The 17,837-nt window shown below is 42.9% G+C and overlaps 1 protein-coding gene across 1 annotated transcript; it reads right to left on the bottom strand.

Annotated features, from left to right (window-relative positions):
• Positions 1–194: 194 nt before the first annotated feature.
• Positions 195–16,982, bottom strand: TMEM248 (transmembrane protein 248). Its single transcript, XM_037041726.1, has 7 exons — positions 16,697–16,982; positions 11,086–11,262; positions 8,019–8,304; positions 6,437–6,587; positions 5,213–5,396; positions 3,634–3,777; positions 195–2,864 (listed from the first exon to the last, which is right to left on the bottom strand). Exons 2-7 carry the CDS (start codon positions 11,242–11,244, stop codon positions 2,844–2,846), a joined length of 945 nt encoding a protein of 314 aa, XP_036897621.1. The 5' UTR covers positions 11,245–11,262; positions 16,697–16,982; the 3' UTR covers positions 195–2,843.
• Between the last annotated feature and the right edge of the window lie 855 nt (positions 16,983–17,837).

Genomic DNA, 17,837 nt, shown 5'->3' with positions numbered 1-17,837 from the left:
GATTTTGTGCTCTCAGGGAGAACACCCAGGTGCTCCCGGTGAGTCCAGCTTAGAAGTGAACACTGTCCAATCCTCACTCTGGTGATAGGTAACACTCTGAAAGAACTACTTGCAAAAAACTCCCAAGTACTTACCACGTATGTTCTTCCCTTAGGAAATACCCATCAGATAGGAGGAAACAGAGACACAGCAAATAAATTCAGATGTTTTATTCTGTAAAGCACATGTGCACACATTTCAAACGTGGAAAATTAATCTGGGAGTGAATGCCATAACAGATCAGCTACTGACCATCATGCAGCAGGATAAGGGAAATGGACCCGCTGGCCCTCGGAACCCCACGGTGCCTGCAGGAAGGTTGAAAACCCAGGATGCTGAATCCCTACAGACTGCCAAAGAAAACGCAACAGAAACAGCAGGTTCCTAATGATGAGAAAAACTTACACACAGAATCAAAACTGATTCAAGTCATACAATGAAAGGACAAAAGGAAAAGAAAAGAGATCAATATGATCTGAAACAACCACTTTAAGTTGCTGACCTTTTATTGGACCTCCAGTCCAAGATGCCTGAGGACGAGCCAGTGCTCCCGTGCAAGGTCACCCCAGAAGGGCAGACGGGCCCTGCCCGTGACAATCTTCTAACCCTGAGGGCCCCCAGCAAGACACTGCAGAGCACCGGGCCTCGTTGGTAAGTGCCCCGCAGCATCAAGTCCCCTGGACTTCCTGAGATCCAGTAGAAGTCTCTTCAGGTACCAGGCCTCTTCACCCAGCCAGGTACCAGGCCTCCCCCCTACCCCAGCCTTTCTTTATACACCTGGTCGACTCTGGGTTTCCGTAAGATCTTCGAGAACTACCTTCTAGGGTAAATGCTGGATTTTAAAGTGTGTGCCCTGGCCTCTTAACAAGTCATACTGTCCAGATATTTTTGGCACTTTCTTTCCTCACACCTAACAGTGTCCTTCCTTCCCTGGTTGCAGATTCCAGCCATTCCTTGTCATTAAAACAAGGGTAATTAGTATTAACAACAAGCTGGATTGAATAAACCAGTGAAATTGACTTCTTCTACTTGTCCTCCTTTTATATTAACTCTGCCAGTTATAAATCTATCCCTAGAATTCTGTTCATTGGGATTTTATTAACTCAGTAGCAGCTTAACCTAAAACTGTTGGCCTTAATGACAGTGATGTTTCAAAAGGCCAAGCCAAAAGGCTCTTTCTCAATCTGACCCCATAAGAGCCTCAAAGTCTCCACACAGAAAACTAAACTAACAGGTTAGCCATGTATCATGTAAGCAACTCATGTCATACAAATAACTGGATAGGCAAGTACGATTGTTGTGCTTAAAATGTACTAAAAGGAAAATATATATATTAACATATCGAGTTACTACAGTGATTACTTTAACAATCTTTAGTAAAAGCCCACAAATGTTTTCCATTCAAGAATGCCTCGGATAAAACGTTCTGGGCCAATCTACATTTCACACTGCAGGACTGATTCTAACTTAGAGCAGACTATACAGGGAAAGAAGTGCTGACAGCCAGGTCCAAGGTTTTATTTGCCCGTCTGCTCTGACGTCGCTTGTGAGAACACAGAGGTCATTACTGACAATGAGGCTAAGAGCTATTAAGAAAAACAGTAAGAATGAGAGCAACCAAAAAAAGGACTAGAAAAGAGAACACAATTTTTTAAATGAAAATGAATTAGAAAGAAAAAGAGGCAGAGGAACTACATCATCAAATGTCATAGGAAAGAAAATGCTTTAGATTTTCCTAATAAATGGCAAAACAGAATTGCTTTCGTTCAAATTTCATTAGCAATCATTTTCATGTTACTGATCTATTAGTTGCTATTTTCCTTCTGAAGACATGTTGCTGCATGGAAATAAATGTTTTTAAAAAGGAAGAAAGAAAAATCACTCGCTCCTCAGGAAAACAAGAAATCCTTTCATAGCTATTAGACCAAATTGTCATCATCTCTTCCCGTACTATCTTCTGCATTCCAGAAAATACAACAGCTAATTTTTACTCCACTCTAGAGACATGTACTTAATTTTTAAGCCCTTTTGAATGAGGCAGCTGCTCTAACTTCTATAATGGAGGGAAGGGACAACAGAGGAGGAGAAGACAGCGCAACTCGCTGTGCCAGCGCAACTCCACAAGACCAGGCTCCTCACCACCGCTGTGGAAAATGAAACTTAGAGCTTCACCATGTCGGTGACTTGTAAATATTGATCTTTTTCTCAAGGTGAAAGCACAAGTCTGTCTTAGAGTAGTATTAAAATGTGACTATTTTTTTCAAAGGAAAAAAAGAAAACTTAGAAAGATAGGTATGTTTCCTTGCAAGCAAAATGGAGAAAAAGGTCTTGTTGTTACTATTACTATTTAGCCACAGACACATGAAATCCACAAAACAGATCGGTGGCTTGGGAAATGCAATATCATGTCAAAAGTGCAGACTGTTTTGAACCAAAGCAAACCTCAACCCCACCCACCAGCAATGACCTGCCCCTGAGATCTCAGTAAAGACCACATGGCCTGCTCTGAGGCAGGAAGACCAGGCAGCATCGCTGGTGCTACACAGAATCATCCCACCAACTCCACAGGGGAGGCTGCAGGGTTCGGATTGCACCCAGTGTGAAGCACGTGCATCATTGGACCAATTTTGAACAGGTTTTTTATAAATATATACAAATCAGTTACAGGCACTTGAAATGTCTTTGGCTGGAATAACCCAACATTGCAAGAAAATGTATTCACAGAGTGTCCAGGCCCAGGCTGTGGTCAGCAGGCAAAGATTACGGTTTGCTCAGTCTCTCTCAGAAAATGGGCAGTTCTAGGATTAGGCATCAGCCAAAGCCACCTAGAAGAGAGCAAGATAAGCAATCCGGTCACGCAACAGAGCCTAGTGAACTCAGTCCCACTATCATCAACTGGGCTCAGGTCCCCACCTAAGACCAGGGAACCACACGGCATCCATCTTGTCCAGGAAGGGAATTATTAGAGCCCCAAGGGAAAAATATCTCATCTAGGTGGAAATGAATAGAAATTTAAAAGGCTCCTGCCAGAAACAGCTGATCTACTAGAACCACTGGGCTATGATCAAAAGTTAATTGTTTTCACCCTGGCTGGTGTAGCTCAGTGGACTGAGTGCAGGCTGCAAACCAAAGGGTCACCAGTTTGATTCCCAGTCAGGGCACATGCATAGGTTTCAGGCCAGGTCCCCAGTGGGGGCCACATGAGAGGCAACCACACACTGATTTCTCTCTCCCTGTCTCTCTCCCTTCCCCTCTCTCTAAAAATAAATAAATAAAATCTTTTAGTAACTGTTTTCAAACCCTGATCAGTGCTCTGTGAGATGATTTCTCAAGCTGTTGGAGGGGAGGCATCCCCACAGCTGCCCTCCAGTGGGGATCTGAGATCGATCCACACAACCAGTATCTTTTACAGCTAAGGTCTGGGTTGAAAACCCAACACCATAATGTGGGCCGAGGGTAGCTTACTTCTGGTAAAAAGACGGGAGCTCCTATCTCTGGGGGAAGCTGACACTCACAACCAATGTAATAAGGACTGAGACATTCTGTGCAGAGGCCCCTAGCCAAAGGCTGGGCCAGACCCCATCCAACACTCACCTTCTCGGGACAAAATTCAGGACTGCTCTGACGCAATTTGCTGGGTCTGCCCTTGATAACCGCATAGCAAAACATTGTTATCACCATCACGAAGAGGAAGTAACTCGTGTGCATGAGATGCAAATTTATTAATGAACGATCATCCTAAAGAGAATAAAGCAGAAATATCTGCAATGAGTTACTGAAAGATTTTATTCTGGATTTCTGAAAACAGGGTTCATAATAACCTCTAGATATACCTCAACTTTAATTCTTAAACTGGAACAGAAGGTTTCTCCTTTTGTCTTCTAAACTATCATTCAGTGAAGATGTGGTGTTCCTGAGACCACCGCTCCCACTTCCTCCATCAGGCCTCTGCCCTGGCTTCTGCACCCCACAGGACCTGAACACTCTCCCCGCTTCTCTTACATGAGCTCCTCCCCAGAGAAGGCTCCAGAGACCCATAGCCTTTAACCCCCACTCTTAGGTCTGCTTCCTCTGACTGCTGTCAGGGTGCATGGCTGACTACCCAAACCCCTGTTCCTAACCCCTTGCTACTTGCCCACCAAGAAGGCCTCCAATTACTCCCACCCAGAGGCAGCTCCCTTCCTTCTGCCTTTTTCCCACTTTTACAAGTCCCAGCCTGGGAACATCCTTCAACCTCCCACATGCAGTCCATCACCAGGCCCTGCTAGTTATTGAGAGACTGCAGCCATGCTTCCATCCCTTTTCCTTTCCACATCTTCAGGTCTCCCAACATAACTCTCAGGCTCCCTCCCATCTACACAAACCAGGTGGGCAGGCCTTTTTGCTGGCACACCACATCACAAATCCCCCTACAGCCCTCACACAAGTGGTGATCACCTCCTCCAAGGAAAAAGTCTAAAGACCTCAAGCAAGGCACAACAGGCTTTCTGGAACCTGGCCTCTGCCCACTGTTCAACTTGATCTCCACTGCTCACTCTTGTAGGTTTCTGGCCTACCAACAGCTACAGCTTGATAAAAATGAGATATAAGGAAAGACAAAAGGTCCAGACAAAAAGGAAAGAAATCCACTAACATATACTAACTGGAAGAAGAGGGCATTTAAGAAAGAAACCAATCCAGTCTGTAAAAGAGGGCTCAAGTGTAAGCCGGAAGCTAAACTAGCATGTTACCCACTAGTGCTTCCTCCCCTTTCTTCCTTCTTAAGCAAGATCCTATTCAGCCCTCATCATCTTTCCAAAGACTTGTCTCCTTATTTTATTTTTACCTTTCTGAACTCCAAACCACTTTCTGCTCCTATCGACACTAACCACATAGCCTCCTGTGAGTGCATGAGGAAGACTACATAAGCATCTCTCATAACCCCTGTGGGTTAGGCACACAACAGCTCCTCAATAAACAGCTGCTGCTGAGCAAAACAGAAAAAAGAGAGCGGAAGCAGTTTTCTTAACCAAAAGGGTGGGATGTTTTTCCAAATCTCCACGACTCAACCTAGTCTTTTAACTCACCTGCAAATTTACAATGGCAGAGGCTAAGCTAACCCCAGCATGTAAGCACGGCCTACTCTACCAGTTCCCAAACACACCCACATACACACATGATTTTTCTCACTTACATCTGGAACAATAACTGTGAGCTTGGGATTTAAAGCATGATAGACTTTTCCAATGGCTCCCTTATAACACCAGAAAGGATTGTAATCTTGAGCGTATTTTGTGTCGGCATCTCTGGCAGTCGTGAAGATCTTGTACCACAGCGTGGCGTTGCTGTACGTGTCCGGAACACAGTGTGGCGGCTGTCTGCACGGGAAGAGAGGGAAAGACACGCTGGGCGGCCTGAGACATTGACCGTGTCCTCCCCGCGTCCCCTAGCCCAACACTGACAGCAGCCAAACATGTGCAGAGAAGAAAGAGAAGACAAAAATGTTTCTTTGAGATAAACACCATTATGTTTTCAGTTCAGGGACCTTTTTTTTACCTTAATAAACATGGAGCAAGAAATAGGAATTTGACATTTAAGAGTTTAGATGTTAGATTTTTGCCTTCAGAAGTCAACTCATGGTCCTCTCGCATACGATGTGGCCAAAGAAGAACTTGCTCCTTTTAAGCCTATTTTCTCAGACTAAATTTTTTAGTCACAAAGAAAGTCTGACACACAAACTCCTCCATCAGGTATTATAACCAACAGCAAATTATGTTAAACTTACTTGATCTTGTCCTACAAACCTCCAAATGTCTAAAATAGATACATTCTGAACTAATTATTCTTATTGAAAAAGGGTTCACCATAGGATTTTTAAAAGGCTATACCTTGTGTATTCCATGTATTTATACATCATTATCTCCTTTACAGAAAAAAGGCAAAAAAACCTTAAAGGCAAAACGATAATACTGAAAGATGCTCAAAAATATGAAGCAAGTTTCAGAAATAGTGACTGCCTCATAGAAAATAAGGTTTGATTTATGCTCTCAATTTAAAAAATAAGTCCTTCTGGATAATGGAGATGAGCAAAACCTTTATCGTTTGGGAGCCTTAACTGCGTGTCACTCTGGCCATGAGACCCACCTTCCTCATCTTTCTTGTGATGAGCTTCTTCCACCAACAGGAAAGGCAGCCTAAGAATAGGCAACAACAACCAACCTTGTTGAGGAACAACCCTCTGCATTTACCTGCAGAAGTTCTACCTTAGAATTCCAAATCAAACTCAGAGGATCCCTCTGTCCGGGGAAAGTGATGCAGTGAAAGCCATCCCGAGAATCTGCTGCTGAAGCGTCCCAGTCAGATTCATGGTACACAGAGCTTCTCTGACACACACCCATGGGCCCAGGAAACCACTTACACGGTGACAGGGAACACCCCGGGGTTGGCTGTGAGGGTCATGCAGGCTGTGAACACCACCTGCTCACAGTGACCGTGAAGGGCACAGTCATCCGAGCTCCAAGCTGAAGGCAGGGTAAAGGTAATGTTTATCTCTTCATGGGCTTCCTTGCCTACGGAAGAGAAATTGGGTGGGTTTTTTTGTTGTTGTTCATGGTTTTGTTTATTTTTTGTAAAGAAAGCCAAGAATCCATATTTATTATTCTCTGGGACTTAAATAAATCCAGAAATCAACCCCACCCAGGAATCCCCTTTCAGCCTACAGAAGCAGGACTCCGGCCTCTGGGATCCCAGGAACGACATCGGTTCTGAGCTGGACTTGGAGACCTGCTCGCCTGGCAGAGCCACCACCAAATGGCAGGTGGAGAGAGGCCACTTGCAGTCAGGGCTGAGGCTGCTAAGCAAGAGCCCAAGCAGCGCAACTACTGAAAAGCTGGGGACTGGGTGAGCTATTATCACCACCGTATGAGCATCTGCACAGCATCCTTCCATTTAAAAACTGCTTTTGTACTGATCACTTGAAATGTACTACTACCCCATGAAGACAACCAAAGAGGTGTTATTGCTCCCCCTGTACATATGAGCAGACTAAGGACCAGAGGGTCTGAAAGACTTAAGTAAGGTCATGGGACCAGTTAACTGATGAAGCTCAAACAAAACCCAAGGTATTTAAACAACAGAGCAGAAGAGAAAGGTTTACTCTCAATGTGGAAAACCCAGAAGGTGACCCTTACCTTATTTCCACAGGAGCAGTTCTCACCTGTCACAACTAACAGGAGGCTGGCAAGTACTCCCAAGTTCTTCAGAGACTTTAAAAGGTTCTTGGTAAGCAAAGGTCACTCTTCCCAGGCCCAGGCCTCCAGCACACTGCCTTTCCTGCTTAGTCTAGATCCCACTACTCTCCCAGCCTTGTCCTGAATCACTTCCAGTCTGTCATGGGTTTAGTACTAATCAGAGGGCAGTGCTCAATATTTAACCGGTGTCGTCTGTTTTTATCATTATCATTTAACAAGCACTTATGGAGCATTCGCTTGGTGCCAAGAACTGCTGTAAGCGCTTGGTAAATAGTACTCATATTATCCTTGTCTCTTCCATAACCCTAACGCCCAAGGGAAGAGACCAGATCTTAAGCTTATTCTAGTGCGTTCCAGCAGCCAGCACAGTGCTCAGCTAATGGTGGACATTCAGAAGTTTGTAGATTAATAGCAATACTTGCAGTATGTACTGCAATCTCCAACAGGATCAACCTGAATAGATTTTTGTGTTTGTAAACATTAAGACCAGAAATAAACCCTACAGTTGCTCCCTATTTCTCATTCTTATAGGCTTTTTATTAAAAGCCTACTGTGTGATGAGCAGTTTATTAAGTGAAGATGTAGTAGAAATGGCCCCTTCTTGACTTCATTTCGTTCAAACTCAACAAAAGGAGATATGCATACAAAAATGAAAAACAGTCTGAGTAAAACCATACACTGCTAATACTCTGCCTTGTGACAATCGTTGCTTGAGAAAGTCTGAAAGGTAACTGGCTACCACGCACATACCTGAAAGTCCAATCTGATGCCCTACAATGGTCGAGCAGAGATGGGTGACATTGCGAGAGTACCCTCCAAAGGGTCTGAGTGGGTCCAGAGTGAGAGTGATTGCAACTGAGATGTTAACTGGGCCTGAATCGTCCAGGGCCTGCGGGGACTGGGTGGACACTCTGGCCTGCCCACTGGTCACTGTGCTTTCCAGAGTCGTGGTGTCATTTGTGAGGTGCTTCAATGTTTCATTCTCTGATACACACAAGTCCAGATCATTAAACCGCAGCAAAAAGGTATTCCAATCCTTCAGTAAAATGAAACAGAGAGAAACAAGTGTGCGTAGTCTGAAGTGCCGCCTCTGCAGTCACACAGCCGAGACCCTCGAGGTGGCATCACAGCACAGCAGGGACACCACCCTCCAGAGTCGATCGTTTACAGTAACAGCTATGCTGAAGCCCTCAGCCTCTCGCACCGGCATAATGGTGAGGTTTTCCAAACCACTCTCATATTCATAACCTCAAATATGAACTCTTCATTGGCATGACATAGTAAGTAAACTGTGGAATTAAATCAATTTTTTCAAGAAAATAAAATAACAGATTATACTTACAGAAAATGACTTAGCCTCAGAATCAAACATGAAAAGAAAGCTTGAACAAAATTAGTAAAACATTAAAAGCATTAATTCAAACTTCTTTAGCAGCTGCAATTAATTATTTTTTTAAATAAGGCTGTCTCAAAATAATTCCTCAAAAGGTCAATTCTATACACCTTGCTTTCTCTCTTGAAAATGAGAAATACATTAAATACCAACACTCACGGGACTTTTCCCCCTTGGATGCCACCTCAGAATAGGAACAATTTCCAAAGGGAGGGGGAAAGAGCTGTTTTCAAGCTTCCCTTAATATCTATACCCTGTATTAATGGTTTAAATTAAGCAGTTTTAAAGACACAGCTTATTATTTCATGATTAAACTGATACCAACGTGGCAAAGTACCCACCAGGGTTTAATTTAAGTAGAAACAGCAACAACGAACCTAACCTAGGCTGTGACATTCTCTCAAGCAACATTTGTCTACAGAGAGTTGCCAAATGGGAAGACAAACCAAGTTACACTCCCAATCACACTCACACCAACATTAATCAAATGCTTTTTGTGCAACCCCCAAACAGTCACGTGAGTCTATCTCTACATCAGTCAGTAAATGGTGTATGGTACTCAGTAAGACTGCAACTGGATGAACCAAATCACATTTTCCCTAATACCTACAAACGGGAGACTGACCATTCAAGAACATTAGGGCTGGAAATAAACATTCTAGTATCAGCTCTTCATATTCCAGACACTGGGAAATGGAGTCCCAGTGAAGTTGAAGGCAGAATCAGAATTAAGTTTTTTGATTCATAGCCTCAAACTTTTCCTACATACTGAGGATCTTCATTTGAAAATAAAATCACTAAATTAATCATAGCCAAAGTTCTACAGCATCTGGCAATGTCTTCCTGTAGAGCTCTGGCCCATATTGAACAGTCTGCCAAAGCATGTCAGGCCCCATTTTGATTTTAGGGCTAATTTGCAAGCTACATCATAACCACTGGCCTTGGCCGAGCGGTCGCCTTGGACCCAAGCTCCAAGGGGAAAACAATGCCAGGATGCCGCAGGGCTTTGGCTGCGACTAGAATGTTCCCTTCATACCTAATGTGGACATATCCTGTTTAAATAACCTTTAAAGATTCACACAGGGTCAGAGAAGAGGGAAAATTAGCCAACCAGCCAGCCAGCATCTTGTGGTAAGACATTCTTTGAAAAGGTTGCATGGTAGAAATAGCTAAAATCTGTTTAACTGTGAGGGGATTTACGTGTGAAGGTGGTGCCTCCTGCCAAGATGACCTATGATTTAGAATGCCACAGAGCACAAGACAAAACCATGGCCCCCTTCACACCGAGTAAGAACTCCCCTTTCCTTCACAAGGCGGCACACCCAATGAAGCCACAAAGCAATTCCAATCTCTGCTCCGACCCCACTCCCCAAAACAAACACGCACAAGAACAGTGTAAGAGGAGGTATTCAGGGAATCTACTAAAACAGGAACAAGTCTGTCCTAAAAGAAACTTTATCCACCAATAAATTCACTATATCATTACTTCAGCATAATTTCTAACACGCAAAACAAATTAATAGGTAATATTGTCATTCACTTCTATTCAAAAGAACTATTAACTTTTTTTTTTAAAAGATTTTATTTATTTATTTAGAGAGAGGGGAAGGGAGGGAGAAAGAGATGGAGAGAAACATCAATGTGTGGTTGCCTCTCACATGGCCCGCATTGGGGATCTGGCCTGCAACCCAGACATGTGCCCTGACTGGGAATCGAACTGGTGATACTTTGGTTCACAGCCTGAGCTCAATCCAACGAGCTACACCAGCCAGGCATCAAAAGAACTATTAACTTTTTTGAAATGCAAAAATATACATCATTTTAAATCTGCATTATGAGTGCTCACACCACTATGTGCTTAGACTAAGGATTAAAGGGCAATACCTTAATAATTTTTTTAAATTGACCAAAATATAAAATCTAGAAGGCAAATTTGTAGATAACTGAAGTTTTCCTTTTATTAAAAAAAAAGGCAAGTATATTTGGAAATAAGATCCAGCTTTCTAATCTCTTTAGGATCCCTACTTATCCAATGAGAAAGCTGGCTGTATAGCTGATAAAACTCCATGGTGATGATATGAAGCTTTAAAAGAACAAGTGTTTACAGTTTTTAAAAACTCCAACGAGATACTTTCATACGAATATAAAAGAAGCTAGTTCTCCAGCTTCTTGATGCAAACATTTTGCAAATAACTTTCTAAAACACCTGCTTCACTGCTGAAATAGTCTAACTGAAACTGGTAGCCTCCATAACTATCTGGGCAGGTATTTCCTAAGAAACATAAAGACAAAAATTCCTGAATACCGAGCTCTCTCACTGGGATAAGAAAGTTACAACCAGAGAAGAGTGTGTGAAGAGCCCCCGAGGTGTTTCTCCCCTCTGTAAGGTGCGTCCAGCCTGAGAGAACTTAGAATATACTATACCTCTGCCATCTCTGGTGACTTAATCTCCTTGATTTTGAAGAAGTAGCCCAAGGTCAGAAAGGCTATTGCCATGGCGCTTACACTGATCATAAAGACCACCAGCGGAGGCCGGCTGCTGATATACAGCTTCAGGTTCTCCAGGGGGTTGATGTTAAACATTATTCTGATCAGCTCCACCTGAAAGGAATTAATGAGAAGAGTCATGGAGTGACTTGCCAGAAGAAAACCTAGGATTCTCACTTTTCTTTTCATGGTATTAGGGGGTAAGGAAGTCACTCATTATTGAACTTGAGAAATATTTTATCATAAATCTTTAGAAAACTAGCAAGAAAAAACATGAATTGTTAACTGTCATCATTTCCAAATGGTAAGATACTGAATGATAGGCATTCCCTTTCAGCTTAATCTTCTAATGGTTCTACAATGAACATGTTGCTTCCACATTACTTAAAGGAACTGTTTGAGTAGGTCAGTAATACGACAAATACATGCCAGCACACAAAACTACGCTGAGGATGCTTCCATTTCCTACCACTGAAGGCTGAATACTATCTGTTCAACATTCTGTCCTCTTTACCACCATACTCATGTCCATTCCAGCACTAGGCCCAGACAGGCACTCAGTAAACACTGAATTTTATCCCTGCCCTACTTAAAGCCCTTCTAAGACTTCCTACTGGACCTAGGATGAGGTAGTGACAGCTCCCTGTCATGGCTCAGTGTTTTATAATCCAGAAGTCCCACTAGCTTCAATGACTAAACCTCTACCAACTCCCCCTGTCCTTCGATGGCCTTGGCCACAGCGGCTTTGCTATTTTTCAGGATAGGATTTTCAGTTTCTGCTAGGAAGTCAGCTGGCATTTTGACAGAGATAGCACTGAATCTATGGAAGAGCTTGAGTAGTACTGTCATCTTAATAATACTGTCTTCTAGCCCATGAACTTGGGGTCTCTTCCCATTTACTGAGGTTTTAACTCATTTCAACAATGTTTTGAAGTTTGCACTTCTTTTGCTAAATGTGTTTTAGCATTTTATTCTTCTCAGAATTGTTCAATGTATTCTATTTGAAGGCTTCTTACCTCTGCCTGAAATGCTTTTTCCAAAAATCTCCATGCATTTGTTCCGTCTTAAAAAGCAGTTCTCCACACACAACTCCTCAGGGAGGCCTTCCCTGAGGGCGCTCAGTCCCTAGTCTCTCAGTACCTTGCTTTAGTTTCCTTACACGGTTTAGTGCCAGTCAAGAGTACAACCACCTTTCTACTCATTTACTGTGTCTCATTCTTCATTTTTGAGCTCCAGGACAGCAGAGATTTTGCCCAGTCTCGTTCACTGTTAAAACCCTGGTCCCTGATCCCTGACAGTAGCTGGCACCTCATGAGCACTTACATATATGAGCAGGGGTACACCACCACCATTTAAAAAAATCTATACCAGACTTTAAATTCGAGAGAAAAAGTGCATCAACAGCCTCTACGAACTAGTAGAAACCACTTACAATGAGCTAGGCTGTCCCTTATTTATCCCCACAAGAATTGTTGGAGATGGGGAAGACAGACTCTGCTCTCCCTAGAGGCAACCCCAGTTCTTAAATTGACAAGTACCATTACCTATGCACACTTTGTATACTTTTAGTATACGTGTATATACACACAGCTACAATTACCGGTGTGGGGAGAATACTGTATATATATCCTTGTGCTATTTTAACTCAACATTCTGTTTCTGAGCAGGTAAATTCAACGGACTAGATCTACACACATCAGCAGATAAATCTCAGAAACAGAATGATTCTTCCCACTGTTTCACTCACAGAGGGCACTGAGCAGGCACAAGAGTGGCCCTAGTACAACTACGTCACAAGGCAGGGCCACCTACAAATGGTCACACTGCCCTCCGAGTAAGCTGCATAAGGAACTCCCCAGCTTTATTTCCCAACATTCATGCCAACACTTGATATTCTAAGGCATGTGGATTTGGACCTAGAGAGATGGGAAACGATATCTCATCATTATTTTAAATTGTATCTCTGTGAAACCAAGCTTCTTTACCAGCCATTCAGATGTTTTTCTAGGTGAACTGCCTGAACCTTTGGCCATTCACTAGTAAGATGTCTGTCAATTGCTTATAAATGTTTAGGAGTTCCTTTTATATTCTGGATACTGAGCCGTTACCAATTTTGTATGTTACATACAATTACTGCACATCTGTGGATTTTCTTTAATATGGTTTATGGTATCTTCTGCCATATCAAAGGGTCTTGATATTTTTTAAACAGTTTTATCAAGATCTAATTCACATACCATACAATTCACCCATTTAAAGTATATAATCCAAGTCACTCAATTGGGCAAACCATCACTATAGCCAACTTTTACATTTTCATTTCACATAAAAAACCCATACCTGTGGCAAGTAACCCTTCATTTCCCCTAGCTCTCAGGTAAACTCTAATGTACTTTCTGTCTAGACATTTCAAATAAATGAAATCTATGTAATCTTTTGTGACTGACTTCTTTCACTTAGCATGTTTTCAACATTCATCCATGCAGCAAATATCAGTACTTCATTTCTCTGTACTGCCCCAAATATTCCATTGTACGAAGTATTTTCTTTACTCATAGACACTGTTTATCCACTCATCAGTTGATAACATCTGGGTTTCCACATTTTAGCTACTGTGGACATGCTTTCGCTTGTCTTGGTCACAGATGTGGGACTGGTTTTGCTGGTCACATGGTAACTATTTTTAACCTGTTTTGGACCTCTCCAACTATTTTCCAAAGTGACCACACCATTCCGCATGTCACAGCAGTGTAATGAGTGTTCCTATTTCTCTATAACCTCACCAACACTTATTATCATTTTTTTATTATCCACCCTATAGAGGGCATGAGGGGTGATAACTCCTGGTAGTTTGATTTATTTTGCCTTGGCAGTTATAAGTTCTTCATTTTAATATATTTAAATTTATCAACCTTTTCCTTTTATGGTTGTATGTGAATATTAGTTAAGAATCTCTTCCCATCTTTGTATGCCATAAAGTTCTTTTCATGGTTTTCTTCCACAAGTTTTACATTTTTACTTTTAGCTTCTTATCTACTTGGAATTGATTTGGAAGTCCAAAATCAGGCAGGTTTGTAGTTTAATCTTTTTAAAAAATATATAGGTGGCCAATTGTCCAACACCATTTATTAAACTTGGTTTTCTACTGATCATAGATTTCCTATGGATTTGTAATGCCATCACTCACATATACCAAGTGCCCATACATTAAGTGGGTTTGTTTCTAGGCCTTTTGTGTTCCAGTGCTATATATGTCTCAGTCTAGTACCACGCTATTTTAAATCTTGCTATTTACTAAAAGAAGTGTTCCACTTTACTATTATTATTCAAAATTGTCTTGCCTATTATTTATGCATTTTATTTTATTTTTTAAGATTTTATTTTATTTTTTAAGATTTTATTTATTTATTAGAGAGAGAGGAAGGGAGGGAGAAAGAGGAGAGAAACATATTGATGTTCCTGATGTGCCACAAAAACGTTCTGTAACTATGCATGGTGACAGATGTTAACTGGACTTATTGTGGTGATCACTGTGCAATATATACAAATATACAACCTTTATGTTGTACACATGAAACTAAGGTAATATAGCGAGTCAATTTTATCTCAAGGGAAAAAAAGGCTACAGTTGAAGCTACTGAGGTCCTCAGACTAGTCTTGATGTTCCAGAGCAATGACAAGACATCCTGTTTCAATGGCTTCAAAGGTTTCTTCAACAATGTTAATAAGAGAAACAAACAACATCTCTGTAACGTGAACTAGATGTCACTAAAAACACTTAGAAAATGGCTAAAGAGCTTGCCACTTTTACTTGGTTGAGGCCAGAGCGGCAGAGCTGTGCTCCTTAAAACTAAACACAGGCACTGAAATACCCACAGACAGCAAATTCAATTTTCTGATTGTTAACTCCAAACAGGAATTATAATCAACATCTTTTTCATTGTCCTTAAAATAAATTAGGCATTGATTTCTATAACTGGCTGACTAAACTCATCACATGAAAACAATCCTTTAGAGCTGAGAAATCTACCCAAAGCCAGACCAGGTAGCCTATGCTTTTCTGTCTCAGAAAAGTATTTAACACTTAATCAGCTGCCTCTGTCAATATTCCGAGACACCTAACTGCCCACCTAACTGATCTGGGTGCTGTTCCACCAAGGCCTTAGCTTTTTCATTTTCCAGCTAATTCTGAATGACCCAAATCCCCCTGGACCTTTCAAGGTCCACCTCCAAATCAAAAGTCACTTCCTTGGTGAGGCCTTTTCCCATCCTCACCCTAACAAAATCCCTATTGGTTAGCAACTCTGTATGCAATTAAGTCCTGCCACATTCCATAGCCTATGACTTTCTCAAAGTTCTTTGCCGGCACAAACTGTATCTGGACTTGGATCTGTCTCTCTCCCCTGCAGCAGCTGCAGCTAGAGCCCAAATAGAGCACGTGTGCTCAATGGGCAGTTGGTGATCTCAGTAGCCAGGAGTGAGTGGTAGTCCTGACTCCACCCCCGCCTCAGGTCACAGAAAGTCTTCCAATGCCTTTACTAGTTGCAGAACAGGTCTCTTTCAGAATCCTAAAATGAAATGAGGAAGCAGGAAGGTGTCCTTACCATTCAAGCTCTGACTGAGCAAGCATTCATCTATAAATGATATACAAATGCTCGAGACCCCAAACTGACCAAAAAGAGAGCTACAGAAACAAACCAATTTACCAAATATTCATCACCAGACTTGACGTGTTTCCTCCCACTACCTGCCATAACAGCTCACCTATGAGGCAGGTAAGTAACAGTTCAGGAGGAGCCACAATCTTTCCTGCCAAAGCAGGCTGCAAAGAAGCTCATCATTCATCACTCAGTGAGGGCTGTTCTCAATCTGCAGTTGAGAACTAAACTACAGACATCTGATTCTTCAGCAAAGGCCCCCTCACCAGCTGTCCACCGGTTATGGTTGTTCACACAATTCAAAACAACACAATAGGCCTAGTTTTTTTCCTGATGGTGCTTATTCAGCGAACTAGAACTAAAGGCCTCTAGATTACTTTAAAGCCACTCCTTAATTTCCTTTATGATAATATAAATGGAGATAATAATGCACTCATCTCTGAATATTTAACAGCTGACACTATTTCCCTCTAAGTTTCCACATATATGTGGATCTCTATCTCCCATCTTCTGAGATGTACATAATTTAAAAACCTAGAAGTAACGTAAACACTACCCATAGTCAAAAATGGCAATCTACCCAAGCCAAATCCAAATAATCCAAGCCTCGGCTCTATACGTGGGAAGTTCAGCCATCTCCAGGGCTGGCAGAGATCCCTTACTCCCAGCATGGAGGTGGACAAACCATGGTAGCAAGTGACCAGACCGAGGTGACCAGCGCAGGGCTAATGCGTGACGACCCCCACCCGCAGCTGGGGCTGGGCTGGGATGCAGCCCGGAGAAGCCATAAGAAACCCAACCCGAAACACCACCCCCGACCAGCGCGGCCCCTCTTGGACCCGAGGTCCATCCCGGATGATCCCAGACCCGGCCCTCGAGACCTGGCTCACCCCGCCTCGGCGGGCAGCGGCGCGCCCCGGGCCCAGCCCGGCCAGCTACTCCGCAGACGCCGGTGGCCGCTCCGAGTTCACTCCCGGTGTCGAGCGGCGGGCCCGGGGCCGCTCGGCACCATCCTCCCCGCCGCTCCGGGAGCGGTGTCCGGCTCCTCGGTGCCGACAAGAGGACCGGAGGCCAGTCCAGCCCACGCAGCCGTCACACGGGTTAGTCAGCCGAGGTTTCCGGGTAGAGAAAAAATGCCACCGCCAGCGGTGCTGTGACCTCCGACACCTGGCGTCCAACGGTGGCGCGGCCGGGCCAAAATTCCTCGGTTGCGGGAGGCGGAGACCACGCTCCCTGATTGGGTCGTGCGGGAGGTTTGTGTGTGAGTAAGTGCGCTGTGTGGAGTCAGGCGTAGAGTGGGTGACCTATATTTGTGTACCCGCGTGTGTGGTTCACGGATGTGGAGCTTCCTATGGATCTAAGCACGTGTTTAGTGTGTTGTGCGTAATGGGTTGGAGTGTAGCATGTGTGCCTGCGTGTCTGTGTGTTTCTCTTTTAATCACTGCTGATGAAAGTATAGTTTGGTACTATCACTTTGTAAAATACTGGTACCCAAAGTTTATGAGTTGGTGTATTAGAACTCGGGTCTCCTAACTCCTGCTCTAGTCTTGACATTATCCAGTAAACTTGAAGGTACACATCCTCCCTGGAGAATATATTACCCTGGAGAAACACTTGTACATCTGCATGAGTAGACCTAATAATGTTTATAGCAATACTACTAGTAATTCTAAGAACCGAGGAGGCGGAGTATGTCCATACAGCAAAATGTAAAGACAGACTTTGGTATATTCACATGTAATTAAATACTGAGGAGCAGTGAAAATTATTGAAAACAGCTGACAATAGGACATAAGGTGCTGGGGAAGCAAATCACAAAGGATACATTGCAGCATTATATGCAATTCCAAAACATGCTAATCTAATCATACATAAATGGTGGGATCTGACAAAAAGCATAGAAAAAGATGCACGAACTTTATGTTGAGTGTTAAGAGGATCGAATGGGGGAGGAGCACACAGGGTCCTTCAGGTGTCATGGAAATGTTCACCTTAAAAAGGATGATGGGTACACAGTTATTGAATTGTTAT

The sequence above is a fragment of the Sturnira hondurensis genome, unplaced genomic scaffold (assembly GCF_014824575.4).
Source record: "Sturnira hondurensis isolate 20B ecotype Veracruz unplaced genomic scaffold, ASM1482457v3 Scaffold0003166, whole genome shotgun sequence".
In the NCBI taxonomy this organism is placed as follows: Eukaryota; Metazoa; Chordata; class Mammalia; order Chiroptera; family Phyllostomidae; genus Sturnira; species Sturnira hondurensis.
The sequence above is the reverse complement of the archived record's forward strand: the minus strand, read 5'-3'. Positions and strand labels throughout refer to the sequence as shown.